The sequence below is a fragment of the Rosa chinensis genome, chromosome 6, assembly GCF_002994745.2.
Source record: "Rosa chinensis cultivar Old Blush chromosome 6, RchiOBHm-V2, whole genome shotgun sequence".
Lineage (NCBI taxonomy): Eukaryota > Viridiplantae > Streptophyta > Magnoliopsida > Rosales > Rosaceae > Rosa > Rosa chinensis.
The window spans coordinates 19,163,685-19,185,899 of NC_037093.1; the positions used below are offsets into that span (position 1 = coordinate 19,163,685).

The 22,215-nt window shown below is 39.1% G+C and overlaps 1 protein-coding gene across 2 annotated transcripts; it reads left to right on the top strand.

Moving 5' to 3' along the window:
* The first annotated feature begins 539 nt into the window (after window positions 1-539).
* On the top strand, window positions 540-5,673 carry LOC112174106 (epoxide hydrolase 4). 2 transcript variants are annotated; one of them, XM_024311806.2, is made up of 4 exons: window positions 540-1,257; window positions 1,354-1,443; window positions 5,014-5,081; window positions 5,302-5,673. In XM_024311806.2, the coding sequence occupies exons 1-4, from the start codon at window positions 643-645 to the stop codon at window positions 5,435-5,437; spliced, it is 909 nt and encodes a 302-aa protein (XP_024167574.1). In that variant the 5' UTR covers window positions 540-642; the 3' UTR covers window positions 5,438-5,673. The 2 variants fall into 2 exon arrangements, with proteins under 2 accessions (XP_024167574.1, XP_040365569.1); XM_040509635.1 differs by having other exon boundaries at window positions 540-1,182.
* Window positions 5,674-22,215: the final 16,542 nt, after the last annotated feature.

Genomic DNA, 22,215 nt, shown 5'->3' on the forward strand with positions numbered 1-22,215 from the left:
AACATCAAACAACCAAAACATGGAATAGAAGAATTGCGCTCAAAGGCGCAACTGCTTCAGAAAAAATCCTTTATATTAATTTGATAAATCTTAACAATCATAGTTTGAATGAAACTTTTATTTATTTATTTTGTTTTTTGAATAAAATTTTTATTTTTTATTTTTTTATTTTTTATTTTTTTATTTTTTATTTTTTATTTTTTATTTTTTTATTTTTTATTTTTTTATTTTTTATTTTTTATTTTTATTTTTTACGATGAACAAACTGAACCTAAACAAAGAAAACAAAAACTAAGAGAAGCCACATAAACAAAAAGCCCTCATGTATGGTTCAAATTTACAGTTGAACAAATGAACAATAATAGACGTGAAAGAAAAATATGTGAGACCTACCATATTGTTATCCCATGCAGTATTTTTGCATAATCTATTACATGGCTAGGTGTACGTGCATTTCGTGCCAGCAATCATCCTTGCATAATAATATTATATAGTCGAATTCTAACGTTGACATCATCTTAGTTGTCTCATTATTTTCTTCCCCCTTGGCTCCTTTGCTTCTGCAACTTTGCCAGTTTATATCTGATACTGCTGCCAAAAGTTTATTGTTAGAGAGAGAGAGAGAGAGAGAGAGAGAGAGAGATGGGAAACATTTTTGCAATATACAAGCCCATCTTGCATGGACTAATGAAGCTGGCCGGGGTGAGACCCCAAACTCTAGAGATCGAACCAGGAACTGTAATGAACTTCTGGGTTCCTACTGAAACCAACTCGAAGAAATCGAAGCCAGCCGTGGTCTTTCTTCACGGTTTCGCGGAGGACGGCATCATGACATGGCAATTCCAAGTCCTATCTCTTGCCAGATACTACGCCGTTTACGTACCCGATCTCATCTTCTTCGGTGGATCCATTACGGATAAGCCCCACCGGTCGCCGGAGTTTCAAGCCGAGTGCGTAGCCAAGGGTTTGAGGAAGCTTGGGGTGGAGAGGTGCACCCTTGTGGGGTTGAGCTATGGAGGCATGGTGGGGTTTAAGATGGCGGAGCTGTACCCCGATTTGGTTGCGGCCTTTGTTGTGACTTGCTCCGTTATGGCTTTGAACGAGTCCGTTAGCGACGCCGGACTTGGGAGGATTGGGTTCTCACGGTGGTCGGATTACTTGCTTCCTGGCTCGGTCAAAGGAGTAAGAAACATTTTTGAAATTGCTGCCTACAAGTTTCCTCATCTTCCTGATTGGGTCTACAGACACTATTTGGAAGTATGTATATATAGAATTATAGATATATCTTTATCTTTCTTGATCAGTTTTACCTATATTTTCATGCCTTGAAATTCAATCCATGAGTGCTGGCAGGCAATGTTTGACAACCGAAGGGAGAGGGAAGAACTTCTAGAGGCTTTGGTCATCAGTGACGAGGATTTCACCGTGGCTAATTATCCACAGGTTTGATCGATCTTGCTTTATATAAACTTGATTAATTATTCATCCAAGTTTATGAATTCAAATCATTACAATTAGATTTCCGATCTTAAGAGTTTTATAACTTCAACCTTTATTGTAGTTCCACCATGCATGCATGCATGATGCATCTTTAGGTTTCCAATATTAGTTCATGCAAGTTTCATTTAATTTTTTGATTTCGAACCCTTCCATCCGAAAAAATCGATCACTATAAGTTCACACTCTAGTTTTAACTTATCAAATTGTACTCATTTATTTGATTTATTATTATGAATAAAGACAATTAGGAACAAGAACAATATTATTATAAACCCTGAACACGAATTATTAGTATGGAACTATGGAACAATAATTGTTCTATATATATATATGTATATATAATGATAAAAATGATAATCAACTTCAGTTATGGGGTACTGACTTTTTTCTCTCACACATTTTATGGCGATTCATATATACACAACTACATAATAACATCAAGGAAAATGATTTGTGGCCTCAATGAGGCCTAAGATTTGTGGCCTCAATCCTAGGTGTCATGTCATGTCACCTATACACATCACCTATTTGTCAAATCATGCCATGTAATTCTTGAGTAAAAAGACTATCTTATCCTTCCAAAATCTAATGGCTCTAAATTATTTTGGTTTTCATCTAAAAATAAAATATATTATTTTGGTTTTTTTTCTTTCTTTTTTTCGTTATAAATATAATTTGTCAAAAAAAAATTATAGACAAATATGTGTTTGTGTGTATAAATATATATATATATATATATATATATATATATATATTAATGTCATAATTCTAACCCACAAAATTAAAAAATAATTTTGATTAAAAAAAAGTCAAATTTAAAATTGATTCCACAAAAATGGAAAGAAAACATATTAATATCTTAATTATAACCCAACAAATTTGGTAAATTGAAGTAATATTCAACTCTTTTAATAAATGAATTTAATAAAATTAATGGAAGATTAGTTTACCTTACACTAACAAGTTAATTAGAAAAGTCAAAAATTAAATTGGATCCACAAAAATGGAAAGAAAATGTATTGAAATCGTAATTAAAACCTATGAAATCTGGTAATTGAAGAGGTAAGAAAATATCATTAGGAAATGTTCCTTAAAGGTCAAGTGAGACTTCATTAATACAACTGTTCGTTTATTTTTACATGAAAAAACAATTATACTGTTATTAATACTATGTAGAAATTCAATGAACAATAGGTGTATAACATAGCGATAATCAAAGAAAAAGTACAATTAAGGAAGGTGTAAAATAGAAGTCATCGTCCACATTAACATTAAAGTAAGCTAACATGTCTTACACGAACAAATAAGTAATAAGTAGCTAATAATGAGCCAGTAAAGTTTACTAGGGACTTTTCCCTAATGGCATATTTACACTGAAATAGAAATCATCATCCACACTGAAATTTAAAGTCAGCTAATATGTCTTACAATAACAAATAAGTACTAAGTAGCCAATGATGAGCTAGTAGAGTTCACTGGAGACCTTTACCTAATGGCATGTTCACACTTAAATAGAGCTATCATCTACTGAAACTGAAAGAGCTAACATGTCTTGCACGAACAAGTAAGTATTAAGTAGCAAATGATGAGTTAGTAAAGTTTACTGAGGATCTTTTCCTAATAGCATAATTACACTAAAATAGAAGTCATCATCCACATTGTCTTACAGTAACAAATAAGTACTAAGTAGCCAATAAGGAGCTAGTAAAGTTCACTGGGGACCTTTTCCTAATGACATAATTACACTAAAATAGAAGTCATCATTCACATTGAAATTTAAAGTTAGCTAGCATGTCTTACACGAACAATAGGTACTAAGTAGCTAATAATGAGCCAGTAAAGTTTACTAGAGACCTTTCCCGAATGACATATTCACACTAAAATAGAAGCCATCATCCATTGAAACTTAAAATAAGCTAGTGTACGTGTCTTGCACGAACAAGTAAGTACTAAGTAGCCAATAGTAAAGTTCAACGGGAAATCTTTCCCTAATAACATATTCACACTAAAATTGAAGCCATATATCATTCACATTGAAATTGAAAGTCAGCTAAGTACTAACATGTCTTATACGAACAAAAAAGTACTAAGTAGCTAATAATGAACAAGTAGAGTTCACTGGGAACTTTTTTCTAATGACATATTTACACTAAAATAGAAGCTATCATAGTATCATACACTAAAATCATTATTGTCTATTGAAAAATTTGGGATCAACAAAATAAGTATACTTTCAAAATTAATTTCCTCATGTGCAATATATTGTATTCCATATTAAGCAATTTCTTTTCAGATATCAACTTCCCAATCAATTTAGATATCTAGGTTTTCAATCACCAGATTTTATGAGTTAAAATTACGATTTAAATACATTTTCTTTCCATTTTTGTGAATCCAATTTAATTTTTGACTTTTCAAATTAACTTGTTAATATAAGGTAACTAATCTTCCATTAATTTTATTTATTAAAAGATTTAAATATTACTTTAATTTACCAGATTTCATGGATTATAATTACGATAGTAATATATATATATATATACACACACCACATTCATTCTCCATCGAAAATATATAAATTTTTTGGACGAATTATATATATATATATATATATATATATATATAACTTTGGTTTTAACGAATTATATATATACACCCATACTTTTTTTTTAATTGTATAAAAAAAATCCAAAATAATGAAAAAGAAAGAAAGGAAAAAAAACCAAACAATATTTTTTTTAGAAGAAAGTCAAAATAATTTAGAGCCGTTATATATTCAACAACATAAATATATATATATATATATATATATTTTTTTTTTTGACTAATTATAGATGAATATATATATATATATATTCACAAAAATATATAAATATAATTTTTTTAGACGAATTATATATATATAATAAAGAAAGAAAAAGAAAAAAAATAAAATAATGTATCTTTTCTAAAAGAAAGCTAAAATAATTTAGAGCCATTAGATTTTGAAGGGATAAGATAGTCTTTTTATTCAAGAATGACATGATATGATTTGACAAATTAGTGAGGTGTATAGGTGACATGGCTTGACACCTAGGATTGAGGCCACAAATTTTAGGCCTCATTGAGGCCCTATATCATTGCCCTAATATCAAATGCATGAATTATCTTTTATCCAATATAATTAATTAACCATAGTAATAAGCTGAGAATTAATTTCATTTTTGACCTATATTGTACCACAGTATATTCATACACAGACACACACATATATAGTTAATGTCCAGTGAGCTGTAATGTGTATTCTTCTACATAACTCGCTAAATACCAAGTCTACCCTGCAGCTACCCAGTTCTTCAATAATGATCATAATGCGAATTTTATATCAAGTAGGGTTCCTGAAGTTGGGGATGACCTTCTCTAGCTTATAAATTACTAATTAATAATTAGTCATCAGAACATCAACGAGATCGACATCTAGCTCTGTTTATATTATAAATGGATGCATATCAATCCCTTCCAATAATTTTGCAGAGGGTGTATCTTTTGTGGGGAGCGAATGACAAGATCTTCGACATAGAATCTGCAAGCAACCTCAACAAGTAATTTTTCAATTCCTTCAATTCATGCATGATCTGATTCACAATAATTCATCTACCTTGATTCTAATACAAAACAACTAACTGGTCAATTCACCGAATTTTGTCATAGTAATGGGAATTTATTTTTTATACATATCGTAATCAAAACAAAACCGTATTATCGAGATTCTCAAAATATGAAAAGAAAAATACTTATGATTTAAATTGTGATCATTGATAGGCAATTAGGCAACAACGCATCAGTCTATCATATAGAGAAAGCAGGTCACCTTGTTCAATTGGAGCGACCATTCGTTTATAACAGCCAGCTCAAGAAATTTTTGGCTTCTTTGTCCGAAGATGTGCACCAAGACTAACTAGCTACTAAATAGATTATGCAACTGGCAGCTGCGCGCTTGTTTAATTTTGAATTAATCCTAAAGTCAATATGATGTGTTTATTATTAATCATGTACGGTTTTAATCTAGTGTGTAACTGTGTATTGAGAGGCTTGGCCAAAATTGATAGTTCCATTGATAATAGCGCATGCCATTACATACTCACCCGCTGACACATAACAATGGTCAGAACAATGATTCATGGAGGAGCCACAGTGGACAAGGATTCCTTGATTGTATTATATTATGAAACAAAAATTAGTTATAATCGCTAAGTACAATTTAATTTAGTGGCATAAGTTTTCTCTTTGTAAGTGAAAGGTCGTGGATATGAGGTTTGCTAAGAGGGCGCGGGACATGCGCCTTTGAAAAATTCACACAAACAGGGAGTTTCTGCATTCTAGGGTTCCTACCTAGGGCTACCACAGTTTCGCGATGTCGGCGACAAGCGCCGGAACCTCAAGAGCGGCTGCATGTCCGTGGGCTTTCTTGTGTCCATTGGAGGAGGGTTTGCCTCATCCTCAACCTATTCCAAAGGGCAAAACATTCGCCTCTGTGCTCTCTAACTCAGTAGAGTCTTCGGTCTCTCTTAGCGAATTGCCTGCTCCAGTCATACGCGGAGACAAAACTTACGTAAAAATCAATGAAGCTCTATACCAGGATCAATTGAAAAATTTCAAAACCAATCTTATTGGTAGGCTGCTACTGCAAAAGGGTTCTGTCCCAATGAAAACATCCATCCTCAAGAGCTTGCTTGCCGATCTATGGAAGCCATCAGCACCTTGGCGCTTGGTTCGGCTTGGGAAGGGATACTTTGACATTCACTTTGGCACTGAGGAGGACCTACGACGAGTTTGGGGTGGTGGTACATGCACTCTGCCTGACGGCCTCTTCTGATTGGCTCAATGGAAGCCTGACTTTGTGCATGGGGATGTCCTTCCACAAACACATGACCAAATATGGGTCAGATTATATGGCTTGAGCCAAGATTACTGGCATCCTCAACATCTTATGGAAATTGCGCGGGGGGTGGGTACGCCCTTGCAGCTGGACAAGGTGTACATACCTCCACTATTATGGAGAATTTGCTATGTCACCAAGCATATGTAACACCCTCTTTGGGGGACCCACAAGCCATGGTGGACCCAACTGCAACATGCATCCTGTAGCCCAATGTCCAAGCTATGCCACGGTAGTCGGAATGGACCAATATCTCACCGGGAAGCCACCTTTCCGACCTTGCCAACTTGCATGTACAACATGCTTTGAAGACTAGAAGTGGGACTCTTTGTCCCACATTGAAGAAAATGTAAAGGAGAGTGGCTCCCTTCCTATAAAAGGGACCACTCCTCCCACTTAAACATCCATCCCATTACAACTCTTGTAATCTTGTTGAGTCTCAAGGCCCGACACATAGTAAAGCTTTAAGTGGACGTAGTCTCCCCCAAAGTGGGAGACGAACCACTATACTTGTCGGCGTTATCTCTCTCTCTCTCTCTCTCTCTCTCTCTCTCTCTCTCTCTCTCTCTCTCTCTCTCTCTCTCTCTCTCTCTCCTCTTTAATGTTAATTAGAGCTTTCGGTTTCTAACATCAACAATTGGCTCCGTCTGTTTACCACCCGTTAAGTCAGCTTAACGAAACTTTCTTAATTTTTCTTTGAGTTATAATTTGATCGCTCGCAGCCACCAATTTTCTTTGATCATCACTCAATAAAACAATTTTTTTTTTTACATTGACGGAGAAAACTTAACAAGCTCCACAAGGACCACCGCCATATTTTCTCTGGACACCGAGAAATGTTGGCGTCAAACTATTCTCTCTTGTTGGTTCGTCAACTACAAATTCCACCTCTAGTCAACAACAATTTAGAGCCAGTCAACGCCAACCAAAAAAAAAAAACTTACAACAGAAACTTCAAACTTTGCGGCCCGTCAACCAATGCTCCGTCAAAGTGTCAAGCACCATCCGCCAACAGCGACAACGACCATCAACTCACTCTAATTGACGGAGCACCAACTCACTCTCCTTGACGGAACTTCTTGGCGAAGCTTCACTCCAGATTCTCTTGAACAATCCACCGCCAAACTCCAAGCTCCTCCGTCAAGTACGGGTTGACGGCCGCCGAGCTCAAGCCTTATCTCCTCCTTGATGGGCCGTCAGCGTCACTCTCCGTAGCGGAACGTCAATTGTAGGAGAACTTCAATCCGTAGCGGAACTTCAATTATGGCGGAACTTCAATTGTGGCGGAACTCCAATTGTGGCGGAGCTTCAATTGTGGCGGAGTTTCAATTATGGCGGAGGGTCAACGGCAGAGAGCGTCAACTGCATGCTTTAGCAGCGAGTATCAAGTGCTCAGCACCCCAGCATTGAACGCCCAATCTTCTTCAATTACTCACCAACCAACAGCAAACATAACGTGCTCATTTCATTCACAGCGGTAAAGTGTTCTGTCCAGTAGAAAGCGGAAGCAATAAGCACTCCGTCAGCGTCACCTCAACGTGATCTTCATTGGGCAAACGACTCTTGGCGGCTTTAGCTTGGCGTCAGTCTCAGCCTTGGCCTTTGATCTAGAAACCCAAAATATTGATTTGGACCCAAGTCTCCGCCTTCAGTCGTCGCCGCTAACAAGCACCATGGTCCGTCAAAGATTTGTCCGCCAGGGATTTGTCCGTCCGCCAAGTCCGCTAAGCGTCAACTTGCCATGACATCCTCCATCGACAACGACCCAACGTCTAACTCGGTTCCCTGCCTCAATCAGCAAGTAGGAGACTGATCGATGCTCGCACACCCATGAAATCAATTACTCGATATACCCGGCCATGGAGCAATTTTTCTCTCCACCCAAATCTATGGACTTAGATGTCCGGCGCTCATCTTCCCGGCTTCTCCGCGGCGTTCAACCCAGCAACTTTTGCAATCAAGAAGCTTGCTAACTTCTATTGTTGCAACGACAAGTTTGAGTTCCCTTTCAACCACCAGATCTCAATGATGCAGCACCTGCCAATAGCCCTCGGTGACATGAACATCGAGCTCCTTCTCGGTAACTCTTCGGTGTGTCCACACAAAGATAAGCTCCCTTGTCGTCAATCGTTGATTGCCCAAAAGTCATTAAATTTCAGTACTTCACGTGCCATGAATTACAGCTACCTCACGTCTACATTATGCGCACATGACCTGCTACGCATGCTTTGTCAATTGTCATATCTCATCGTCAACTTATATATATATATATATATATATATATATATGTATGGTTTACTATGCTCTACGATCAAGTGCCACGCACCAATATCATGAGACACTTGTTTGCTAATATAGACGTACAACACACATAATCTGCATGTTTCCTATATGTTATTTATACATGATATGATATACCACACAAAGAAACTAACCAATGATCACATGTGTCATTCAAAAAGAAGTCCTTGACAACTCATGGACATGTTTAGCTTAGTTGTGTGCATAGGATCATTCAGATGGGCAATAATTGAACAAAAACTCCAATGGGTTTAGACCCTCTACTGCTTACAGACCCAACCCTACACATTATATGATAATTAATATAGCTAGCATGTTTCCACTTTGTCGTGGTTCACAAAAATTTCGGGAATGTCTCCCAGTTATGCAAAGTTCAAGAAAATTTCCTCTGTGTGTGTGTATATATATATATATATAAAATTAAAATATTATTTGTCATCAGTCACTCAAGTGGTACATAACTCAAATAATTATCTATTTTATCAAAGGACGTTTACAGGATGTTAGTGTTGATTTTACGTACTTATGTACTAATTACCTATTTTGTTTTAAGGAAATCCAAATATATTCCTATCGAGTATTTACTTACTTGCAAAGAGCACCTCTATGACGATACTTGTACCGATACTTGGACAACTTCAACATGGAGCGTCATGCTTGGACAACTCCAACATGATTTGGTACTTATATATTGATTCCAATTCCAATTACAATCTACTCTAAATCGGTGTAAGATAAGTAACCATATATCCTTCTTTATGCTTTTGCAATTAGAGGTATTTGTCATGCTTTTACTACTTTTAGGCATGCCCATTGTAACGTCCCGTATCTCAATTACCCGTTTACTAGTCATTTGGACGGTAAACGACCTTTATTTTCACTTTTACTATCGTTTCAGTACGTTTAGTGGCCCTAAAAGTCGACTTTTTGTTCGGGTCAAAATTTGAAAAAATTTCCTTCATGAAAGTTGTAGAGGACGTTAAACCGAGTGCGTGCATATGTGGTACGTAAAAATCGGAGCTCGTATGCAAAAGTTATGAGTGCAATTCAAAAATTACTGTTCATGGTAATTTTTGAATAAAAATAGAAACTTACCAGGGTAGGTTTCCAAAACCGAAAACCCACCCCCCCCCTTCTCTCTCTCTCTCTCCCCGACTCTTCCTCCCCTCTCGGCCGAATTCCTTCCCCTTCGATTTCTTCCTCTTCCGGCCGACTCCTGACGTAATCCGGCCACCCCCAAGCTCGGTTTCTTCCCCCGGTCACGTCTGTGGAGGTATCTTTGGACGATTTGGCCGGAAAAGCTCGGATCGAAGGAAATTCCTCCCCGGTTGCAGTTTTGGGATTTTGCCGATTTCCGGCCATTCCGGCCACCTCCGGCCGCCATATTCCCATCGAAGGTACGGTTTTTGATGGTGATTATTTTCCCTACGGTGGTTCGTTCCAATTTGCGTTGTAGAAGCCGAATTGACAATTTTCCATTCTAGGGTTCTTGGAGCTTCGGGGCTTTCCTTCACCGGCTCGATTCGGCCACTTAGAGGTAAAATTGATCAATGTTGTAGTTGAGAAGTTGATTGGGTCTGTTGAGATGATGTTGTTGCCGGAATTTGGTGGTCATCGGAGAAGGTCGCCGCCGGCGCGTGGGGGCCACTGTAGGTAGCGTGTGGTGGCGCGTAGACTTGTGTTTTAATTGTCGTTTTCATCCTATATACCCTATAATGATTGTAGAATGTAATGCATGAAGTTTGGTGGAAATTGGAGGATTTACAAATTGAGTTTAAATGATTAATTATTGATTATCGTGAATTCGATCGCCGGATTCCTTTCGAATTCACTCTAGGTATTGCATCAATGACAGATTATTGTTGGAGCATTAAGGATGGATATTGTAGAGGGTTGAGGAGTCGGATGTTAGGAAGGGGGATGTTTTGAATTTCCAATTAAGTATCGTGAAATTAAAATTCCGTCCTGTGGATTATATATATATTTATGATTGTTATCGTACAGGACGTGAGGAGGATTCCCTCGAGGAGGGTTCGGATCGACGGCAGGATTAGCCGTACACTGTGAGTGGACTTTTGTTTTTAAGTAATTGATGCATGCATTATTTTAAAAAAAATATATGCTCTATTTATTCATCAATTTACATTTCGAGTATGAGATTATAAATTGATTTCGTATTATCTCATATTAATACTTTGATTATTGATTCGTTTCCGAAATTGCTTTTGAGTTATAATCTTAATGGTGAAATTATCTTATTTCCGAGGTGATTTCCGGAATTATTCTCTAATTATATTTTATTTCGATTTGAGACTTTTAAAGGAGTTTCAAAATGGGATTTCGATGGAGTTGTATTTCCTCTTTTTTTTTATCGACTTCGATTTTGGCATTGAGAATGCCTTGTTGTTGATTTTGGAAATGGATTTTGTTCTGGTTTACGAATAATATTATTTCTGCCTATTTACTTTGAATTTGAGATGATCTTGGCGTGCGGGGTCACGTCTTTATACACTTGGATTCTTATTTCGTGAGATATGTGGGGAAACTATACAGATTTATTGGCTTTCTACGATCTTCTTCCTCACCATACGCGGGTCATGTGAATAGGTCTCCTCCTCACTTACTTTGTGTTTGTGAGTGGCAGTGAGGTAGCTTTCTCCTCCTCACGTGGGTGGTAGTAGAGGTGATATTCTCCTCCTCACACAATCTATGTGTGAATGGAAGTTGAGGTTATTAGTTCTCCTCCTCGCACAATCTATGTGTGAGTGGCAGTCGAGGGTAGGTTGAGCCTGAGGGGCTCCATTCCCGTATGGTGAACCCATTTTCCCCATGTTCTTTTGTTGTTGTTCTTGACTAGCGGGGCTAGTCGGTCTCTTCTTAATTATTTGCATGCATCGGAAGTTTTTAGAGAAATAAATGTGGGAAAGTATAAAATCCCTTTATTTGAAATTGTTTATTTTTGTCCACTCACGCTAATGTTTTTATATACTTTTCCCTGGGCCCTTCGGTTTCAATGCCCAGTTCGCAGTGTAGCTGTTCGGCTTTAGGAGTTGAGGCTTAGCACCACCGCTGTCATCTATCCCTCGTAGGTTACTTGCTAACCTACTATGTGTATCATTGTTCTTTTGGTGTTAGACTGCTCTGATGACCTGGAGATTTTGTATTATATTGTAACCTCTGACTTGGTTGTAATTTGTGTTAATGGGATAATTTGATACTCTAGATTGTGAAGTTGTGCGGTTTTGGGAGCAGGGTGGCTCCAAGAGTTTTGGGAGGGTTGTTTAGAAGTGAAATTGAAATGCTACAGGTTTTGGGTTACCCATTTTTAAGGGAGGTTATGCCGAATTTTTTGGTAAACCTTCTTTAAAGGTGGGTCCCGCAGGGCCACTTCGGGTTCCAGGGTGGAATCCGGGGCGGACCCTGTCACCCATAGTATATCACACTTGATATGCATTTACATGCTTTTAGTAACTTTTAAAGCATGCTTACGTTATGTACGTATCAATTTTAGTAGCACACCTACTAGGCTCACATACTATTGCCATGGCAATGCCATGCTTTACATCTCAATGATCCTTAGCATGTTTACAACAATACAAAAATGTTATTAGCAACTTTACTACAAGTACATACTATACACATGTCATGCTTAAATCAATTTAATGTGACACTCACATAAGAAAACTATGTCATGCTTGAAACTTTGTGACACTTGTGACATAATTAAACTTGTTCGGATTACGACTTTGCTTGGGTTACGACTCGCTTGGGTATCGAGCATGGCCACGACTTGCTTGGGCCCAGCCCCGCATGCTCGCACAGCGCCTACCCTCTCAACTTCACCCAACTTACTCGAACACAACCCAACTTGCTTGAACATATACAACATGCTTTAGTTAAGCCCCAAGTTCACAATGCTTCATACTATTCACCGGGAGCTACTCCCAAAAATTTATATGGACACCCATTACACTTGCCGCTATCTATTATGCATGTTACATGGCCATAAGATTTACTTAATACTACTTGCTATGCTTATTTGTTATTGTCCATACAATTAGCAAATTTTTACATGTACTCTATATGTAAGCATATTTTGTCATGCCTCCGAGGACCATACTTTGTCAAAACTCTCCATACGGGAAAAAGACCTAAATGCGTCTAGACTCCACAAATCTGTGGTCCATGACCAATCGCCAAGCTGTAAGGCAACGCCTCATAATGACAATGACCGCTATGTGACATCGCAGTCAAACTTTTCTCCTCCGGGAAAGTAAAGGGACCGGTTAACGCAACCCACGGTAGTCATTGATCCGACAGTTAACCCTCGACGCTTGGGTATCAAAGATTAGATTCGCCACCTAACGCCTACTGCTTTAATGCAGCTACCCTCATCAAACAATTTTTCCGACCACACGGAGGTCTATAGCCAAGAGTGGGGGACTCCTTGGATGGCCTAGCAGGGGCCTACCCAAAAAGGCATAAGCGTTCGCTTCGACAAATCCTAGGTGGACAACGCACTCGCACTAATTATGCTCGTTATACGGCACAAAGCTACGCTTTGGTATCAACCTCGCAAGAAAACTCTCCTTGACTGGGGACTTCAGGGACTTGTATATACAGCCCAACATAATTAGCAACGATTACGCTCATGCCTTAGGGCATTACCTTCGAGCTACCTGTTGATGCCTCATGGCATCCCTGAGCTTCAATGCTCATGCCTTCCCGACATCCCCGAGATTCACGCTCTTGCCTTCCCGACATCCCCGAGCTTCACGCTCTTGCCTTCCCGGCATCCCTGAGCTTTCACACTCTTGCCTTCCCGGTAACCCCGACCTTTATGCTCACACCTTCTTGGCATTCCTGAGCTTTACACTCATATCTCCTCGACATAATACACATTAATGAAACATTGAATTCTTTTACCATTTGTCGTTTGCAACAATCGAATTCCTTTCACGTTCCATTAATATAAGCGAAAACTAACTAACACAAATGTTTGCGTATTCATTGTTCATGAGTTACAAACTCTTGCCTTCACGGCACTCATGCAACGTACACCTCATGAGCGTAACCCCGTCAATCCGACCTCATTCGTCTTCTTGCGCACATCACGCATTTATGCACTTCATATGCTCATTAGTCGTATGCGCACACAACCATATGCATTCACGAGCTCATAACTGATCATACTCGGTGCCATTCACATATATACATCATAATGTATCATGCAGCTCGTACATTGGTATTTGCCAACGCATATCAATGCAACTCACTTGCGTTTCCCAAAACAACAAGCATTCTCCGTGCGCATGTTCTTATATTTGTTTTACAGGTTGAAGAGTCTCTTCTTTCTTACGGAGTTCGGGGACTTGTAGGGGCTTGGCACCGCCCAGACGTCACTTATGCTTGATGACATCATGTGTATAACTCCCCAACCAAGAAGCTCATCTTACTTGGGGACTTCGGGGACTTGTACATACCTCCACTATTATGGAGGATTTGCTATGTCACCAAGTATATGTAACACCCTCTTTGGGGGACCCACAAGCCATGGTAGACCCAACTACAACATGCATCCCGTAGCCCAATATCCAAGTTACGCCACGGTAGTCGGAAGCGACCAATACCTCACCGGGAAGCCACATTTCCGACCTTGCCAACTTGCATGTACAACATGCTTTGAAGACTAGAAGTGGGACTCTTTGTCCCACATTGAAGAAAATGTAAAGGAGAGTGGCTCCCTTCCTATAAAATGGACCACTCTTCCCACTTAAACATTCATCCCATTACAACTCTTGTAATCTTGTTGAGTCTCAAGGCCCAACACATAGTAAATCTTTAAGTGGACGTAGTCTCCCCCAAAGTGGGAGATGAACCACTATACTTGTCGGCGTTATCTCTCTCTCTCTCTCTCTCTCTCTCTCTTCTCTTTAATGTTAATTAGAGCCTTCGGTTTCTAACATCAACACAAGGTTACCAAGGAGCGTGAATTTGGGTACTACGCTCGGGTGCTAGTGGACGTTGATCTTGCCGGCGAGTTGCCTTCTTTGCTCATGGTAGAGCGTGAGACACATTGTTTTCCTATTGAGATTATTTATGAAAACATGTGCACTCATTGTGGTATGGTTGGACATATAGCCAATCACTGTAGACAATTATAGGGTGATAATGATTCAAAGCCTCGTAATATTGAGAAACCTACTAGAGTTCCGCAGCCGGTGGTCCGCCAGGTATATAGAGTGAAGGAGAAGACTGCTTCAAAAATTCAGACTACAGAGGTTGACCTTAGCTGAGACAACTGACACTAATGCTGTGATTCCAACACGCGCAGAAGTCATGCATGTTCATGATGGTCAAGATTCTTTACAAGTTGCCAAGAGAAATATAGAACCTACTGATAATGGGAGAGCTAGTAGTCCAGGGAACATAGTTAGGCTGGGAACTCCTACTACCAATGATAATCAGTTTGCCATTTTGGCTCAAGATGTCATTGTAGGGGCTGCCAATGATTTAATTGAGCAATTAGCAGACCAAGTGTTCCTTGAACCAAATGATCAATCCATTGCCGCAGAGCATTCACGGGAGATCACTATTCAGGCTTCAGTTGATGAGGGGGACTCAGTCCCTACCTCCCCAATTGTGATGGAGGGAAATGCAGTTGTTGTTCAAGGGCCAGAGGACGGTATGACCGTTGTCCTTTCTAAATCAAAGCAAAAGAAGATAATGCGTGAGAACATATTAGAAGAGCAAGCTTCAAACCATTACCCTGCCCGTGATAGGGCTCCCACCTCACGCCTTAACCTATGAAGATTCTGTTATGGAATGCTCGGGGCAAGGGCAATGCTCTGACTCAAAGAGTTTTGCGTAGGATGGTTCGCAGATATCAACCCTCAATTATTGGTATTTCTGAACCTTTTATTAATTTAAGTACATTTAAATCTTTCTTTTGGCGTTCTTTAAAGATGTTTCCATTTACTGTAAATGACCTGGGTGACCAACCTCCAAATATTTGACTCTTCTGTGATCAAGCTATTCAACCGACCCTATTACTAGTGACAAATCAACAGCTTACAATCTCTTGCACTTTGGACTCTATCAATTGTGTTCTGACTTGGGTTTATGCTAAAACAACTACACTGGAGCGTCGTTGACTTTGGCAAGATTAATTTCATGTTAAAATTAACTTTGTCCACGGGTCTTGGATAGTGCTGGGAGATTTTAATTGTGTTCTAGGAGCTCATAAAAAAAGAGGTGGAATTCTTCCCAATGTGGCTTCATGCTCGGAGTTTCAAGATATGTCAACTAATTGTAAACTGATTCATCTTCCTACTAAAGGCTTGCCTTATACTTAGACAAATAGAAGGGGTATTAGTGCAAGTGTCGAAATGAGGCTTGATCGGTGTCTCAGTAACTCTTCTTGGATGGATATTTGGCGTCATTTGAAATGCTTCAGGCTGCCACGTTGTTCCTTAGATCATTGTCCTCTTTTAGTGTCCTTTTCAAGGCTCATGCTTATTCAAAGATCACTACTCCGATTTCAACGCATGTGGTTGGATCATTCAAGTTTTCATTCTTTGGTGACAAATGTCTGGCAGAGTGTTCAATTCTATGGCAATCCAATGTTTGTCCTGGCTTCTAAGCTTCGAACTCTTAAGCAGTGGATTCGGGCTTGGAATAAAACTGAGTTTGGGGATGTCAACATAATGGTGGAAAATTCCTTTGTAGACTTGGATATAATTCAGCAGGAAATTGCTAGTTTGGGTCCTTCAGAAGGCTTTCTAAGGAGAGTGCTGCTAGTGCTCAAGTTCATGTGGCCCTTGCTCTTCAATAAATTTTTTTTTGTGATAAATCAAGGATTAAGTGGCTTACAAAGGGTGATCATAACACATCTTTCTTTCATGCAATGGTCAAGATTCGTCAACTAAAACAATCTTTATCCCTTATGAGAGATGGAAGCCGTATTGTTGATGACCCAAAAGAGTTAAGTGATCATGTAGTAAATTATTTCAGTGAGCTCTTCACAGCATATCCTTCAGTTAGAGATATTGGTCTGGCTTCCTAGGTAATTCCAGAACTTGTAACTAATGAGGATAATGCTCTGCTAACAGCCATTCCTATGTCTGAGGAAATTTTTCAAGCTATGTGTTCCATGGATCATAATAGCTCTCCAGGTCCTGATGGCTTTGGGGGAGTTTTCTTTATGAAATGCTGGTCAATTGTTGGTGTGGAGGTAGTCAGAGTTGTTCAGAGTTTTTTCACTAATGGTTACATTCTCCCCCATTTTAATTCAAACCTAATGATCTTGATTCCGAAAGTTCCTGGAGCAGACTCAGTAACACAGTTGCGTCCCATTTCTATGGCGAATTTTGTTTTCAAACTTATCACAAAAATTATAGCCGACAGATTGGGAAATATTGCTGCTCAGATTATATCCCCAAACCAAAGTGCTTTTCTTAAAGGCCACACTATTGCAGACCCTATTATATTGGCTTCAGAGTGTATCAACCTTCTGGATCGTAATTGCAAGGCTGGTAACATAGCAATTAAGTTTGATGTGCGAAAGGCTTTTGATACTCTAGACTGGGGATTCTTACTTCGTGTTTTGAAGGCTTTTGGATTTTCTGATATTTTTCGGGATTGGATTAAAGCTATTCTGGGTTCTGCGCACTTGTCAATTTTGATAAATGGTGCAATGGAAGGGTTCTTTTCCTGTTCGCGTGGAGTTCGTCAAGGCGATCCCCTATCACCTATTCTCTTTTGTCTTGCTGAGGAAGTATTGAGTAGGGGTCTGACCAACCTAGTAGAAGATGGACGTATTGATTTAATATCAGCTCCTCTTGGTATTACTCCGCCCTCTCATGTTCTTTTTGCAGATGATATTATGGTTTTCATGCGGGGTACCAAGCGTTCGATGAAAAATCTAATGCATTTTATGGAGGAATATGGCTTGAATTCAGGGTAACGAATCAACAAAGGTAAATCATTAGTTTTCCTGGGAAAATATGCTTATCATCGGCGTTTTATTATCCGGAAAATTCTTGGGGTCAAGCAAGGGTCTCTTCCTTTCACTTATCTTGGCGTCCAGATTTTCCAAGGTCATCCCAAAAGAATATATTTTCAGGCCATCACAGATAGAGTTCGGTGCAAATTATCATCTTGGAAAGGTTCTTTACTCTATCAAGCGGGTAGGCTACAGCTCATTAAGTCAGTGATTCAAGGAATTGTGGTCTACAGTTTTCAAATTTAGAAGTGGCCAACAGGCTTACTTAGTGAACTTCAATCTTGGATTAGGAATTTTTTTCTGGACAGGAGATCCATTAAAAAAAGGCATGCCTCTTGTAGCTTGGAGTCGTTGTTGTAAACCCAAGGAGCAAGGAGGTTTGGGACTACGTGATCTCTTTGAGGCGAATCATGCTCTTCTAATAAAAAGGTGTTGGGAGGTGCTCTCTTCTTCTTCTCCGGCTTCTGTCTTGATGCGAGCTCGATTTTTGAAGGGAGGTTTGGGACTACGTGATCTCTTTGAGGCGAATCATGCTCTTCTAATAAAAAGGTGTTGGGAGGTGCTCTCTTCTTCTTCTCCGGCTTCTGTCTTGATGCGAGCTCGATTTTTGAAGGAAGATTTTCAACCTATAAAATCTTACAAAAGATCCTCAGTTTGTTTGGGTCTCAAAAAGGTTTGGCCTACATTCTTTAATTCACTACAATGGTGTGTTGGGGATGGTAGGAAAATCTCATTTTGGCTAGATAATTGGCTGGGTGAGCCTCTGGTTTCAACTATTGGAGTCAGTGGTTCTGTTCCTCTTCAAGCCAAGGTGCACGAGTTTATTATGGATTCACACTAGGTTATTCCGGCAGATTTTACTGCTTCATTCCCTCAAGTTGCAGAGAAAATACATCAAATTTCTTTGCCTATGGAAGAAACATCTGACTCACTTTTATGGCCAGGATCCTCCTCAGGAACTCTGATAGCTAAGGAAGCCTTTATGTTCTTTTCAAATCATATTGATCGTCAAAAATGGGGTAAGGTTATATGGACAAAACAATTCAACCATGCAGAAGCCTTGTTATTTGGAAGGCTCTTCATGGGCGATTGCTAACCGATGATGCTTTACATTGGCGAGGTTTTTCCCTCCCGTCTCGTTGCTCTTTATGTGGTAGTCATGTCGAGTTGGATGTGCATCTTCTTCTATGCTGTCCTCGAGTTGTGGATTTATGAAAATGGGTTTGTCTTCTTTTTTCTCATTCTTTCTCCCCTTGGAATGCTCTTGAGGACATGTTTTTTGGAGCTTCTGTTTCTGCTCTCTCTAAGTGTAAACGTCAGCTTTGGTTTCTAGTAACCTGCAACCTAATTTGGTATATTTGGATTACTAGGAATCTGTTGCGTTTTGAAGGCAAGGATTTTAATGTGTTGGATGCCCAACGTCATCTTTTGGGCTTATTCAAGGAGTCTGCTATGCATTCCTTCCATCCCTGCAATAAACATGCAGACGTTTCTATTTACTCTATTCTTGGTATCTCGCAATTGTCAGCCATTGCTCCAAGTTTCATTCCATGCTTTAATTCTTAAGAGGTGGCGCATATTTTTCTATGTCTTCAAAGGAGCAACTGTACTATGGAAGCAAGGACAAGAAGCTGCTGTTGGTTTTGCATGAATGCACAATTAAGTGAGCATTTGTTTATCATCTCTAGTTAGAGAATTGTAAGATTTGGGAGGTCAGGTTTTGTCCCCCTCATTACTTGTACTATCTTTTCAATAAAATAGTGGGCTGTTTGCCCGCTCTTCCAAAATATAAATATATATATATATATATATATATATATATAGAGGAAGGCAAAAACACTACGTTTCCGCTGGGCTTGGTATCGCAAGCTTGTAACCGAAGTGGGGGCATTGCGGTTCTAGGACTCCAAATAGCGGGCCAGGCTCACTAGCATTCTAATCCTTACCCTTTTTTGTGTCCCCGTTCTATTTGGATCGGCTGTGAGGGGGTGTTAGTCGAGGGTTTGTGTTGTAATTTTGTCTCTTTTTTTTTTTTTTCAGTCATTGAAAAAAAAAAAAAAAACGGGCCGGGCTCGGAATAGAGAAGGCTGACCCGCCCATTCCGAGCAAAAAAAAAAAAAAGGTTCTCGGATAAGTGGAAAGAAAACGGGTCGGTCTCCTTCCGAGAGTTCCCACTCCCATTCTGAGTCATTTATTTATTTTATTTATTTCTTTCAATGTTGATTGAGAAAGAACCACACAAACAGTCAGATAGAACACACAAATGTAACGTGTGGTTCAGCAAATTGCCTGTATGTTTTGTAACCCTGAACTTGATGATCAACTAGAATTACGTACGCTTTTTGGTCTTCCTAGCAGCTTTCTTTTGGTCACTGTTCCTATGAGCCTAACACCTTTATAATGAGGAATCTAACTAGATTTGTATTCCTCATATTGGACTCGAAGTATAACATTCACCAAGAAATCCTCTCATTGTAGCATCTCCTAATTCAAACGTAGGAGTAGAAAGCTAGCTAGGTTTCCAAGTCTGGAAAGAATTCTACAGGACTCTCTCTCTTTCAACTCCAAATGAAGTCATGTGATGAATTGTTTCAAATCTATACACAATTTGTGAGTGTTCATTTTTTATTTCCAGGACACTAAATTAACGTTGTGAGATCAAGTTCTTGCATTCTCAATAGCAGCAGATGCAACTTGAGCTGATAAGCTATAGTTTTCAGTACGTTCTAGCTTATATCTCACTTGTGCATGAATTAGTTTTCTGTTATAAACAAGGAAAAACCAAATGGAACAATGACAACTTGTACTTCACGAACATGCTTGCGACTGATATTCTGTACCCTATCAGCAATTAATTATCTTGGTTCATTGACTTCATTGGATTTAAAAGAGTGGCTGATGTTTGTTAAGATCGAGTTAGTGGTTTACCTTGCTCTTTTTCTAAAGTTTAGGCAGTAGATGTTAGCTCCTTGCTTTGGCAATCAACGAATGGAAACTTTGCTCTCAGTAAGTCCCTTGACCAATTCAGCTATCTTCATGAAGTCTGGTATCTACAATTTCATCGATGCGCATCCCCAATTCAATTACAGTTTTTATAATTATGAATTGAAGATGTTGTGCTTATAGGACAGTTTTGTATCTGAACCGATAATCTTTCTTAAAGCCCTTCAGTGCTGAAGGGCAATATTGTGGGCATAGGTCTAGAGAGCATGTTCAACCAGCTAGTTTATCAGAAATTTTGGTGTTTTTTAATGGCAGCATATGATTCTTAATCATTAGTGTCTGCATCAATGTTAAGGAACAATACAGAGAGACCAACTGTAAGCACATGTTTGTAATCTTATGTATCGATCCTTAATATTCGACGCAAATATATGAGGAGAATAACAAACCGTAGGGCATAGATAACTTTTAGGAATTCCACACACGCAGCCATAAGAATTGTGGGTATGGAATAGATGGCTTAAAACTGTCTATTCCAGCCTCACTAGTTCGTGTTTGTTAACATCATTCTCTTGATGTGAAGAGCAATTGACTGGTGGATAAAAGAGCCTTTAGACTCTTGATTCACCCAATTTCAATCACGCTTCCACCAAATTTTTCATTTCATCTCCTTGAATTGGCTCTTTAATTTGAAAAGGATTAGTTATGGACTATGTTTTGAGCTTGCAAAGAAGCATCAGAGTCAAACTTCATAGCTGAAAGAAGTAGGCAACAAGGTGGACTCAAATCCCACATGGGCAAATATTAAAGAGGATGAAAGAATAAGCTGGCTGTTTGTCCCACATCGAAGACATGCTATATGCTTTCTTGTTTAAATGCTACAGACGAGGTTACCGTATCGCCGAGCTTTGTCACGCAAGCTTATAACCCAAGTGGGGGCGTGAGGGTGTTGGAACTTTGGTTCAGCATTAGCTAGTCGGGTTCGGAATGGCTGTATTCTGACCCGCCCGTTCCAAGCAAGGAGTTGGGCTATGTGGCTTGGGCGAAGGCTCTGGGCTTCATGGTTCCTAGAGAGGAGGGCAACGCGTGAGGCTGGTTTCACAGAGCAGCGATCACCTCCCTCTCTTTGCAGTGGAAAGATAACGGGTCGGTGCCTTCGGGATCCACCATGGCTCGCTGGGCTGTTCCATTTGAACCAACACTTTTTTTATTTTTTCTTTCGGAGAATATTGTAATTTCAGAGAACAAGATACAATGATGATCAAGATTAAGAATTAGAAAAATATACAGGATATTTGCTGATTCTATACAAATTACAAGAAGTTTTCTATTTCTATAAAGAATATGGACACTAATTCCATTTTCTGTAGTCTTGTAATGTCTCAAGTATGAACCAACAGATGAGGAAGATGGAAATGGGGACACTAATTCCATTTTCTGCATGGCCTTGTTTTCTTCCCCACTACTGTTTTGAATGATGTTGCACATGACAATCCAAACATATTTCACATTCTCTCTCTGGTAGGTACAATGTTGCACCAGATCCATA

What these genes read in the sequence shown, in the direction of transcription:
- LOC112174106 (XM_024311806.2), top strand. Translation starts at nt 643, where the DNA reads ATGGGAAACATTTTTGCAATATACAAGCCCATCTTGCATGGACTAATG. An exon ending in TCTACAGACACTATTTGGAA is followed by an intron (nt 1,258 to 1,353) that starts GTATGTATATAT and finishes GAGTGCTGGCAG; the next exon opens with GCAATGTTTGACAACCGAAG. An exon ending in TCTGCAAGCAACCTCAACAA is followed by an intron (nt 5,082 to 5,301) that starts GTAATTTTTCAA and finishes GATCATTGATAG; the next exon opens with GCAATTAGGCAACAACGCAT.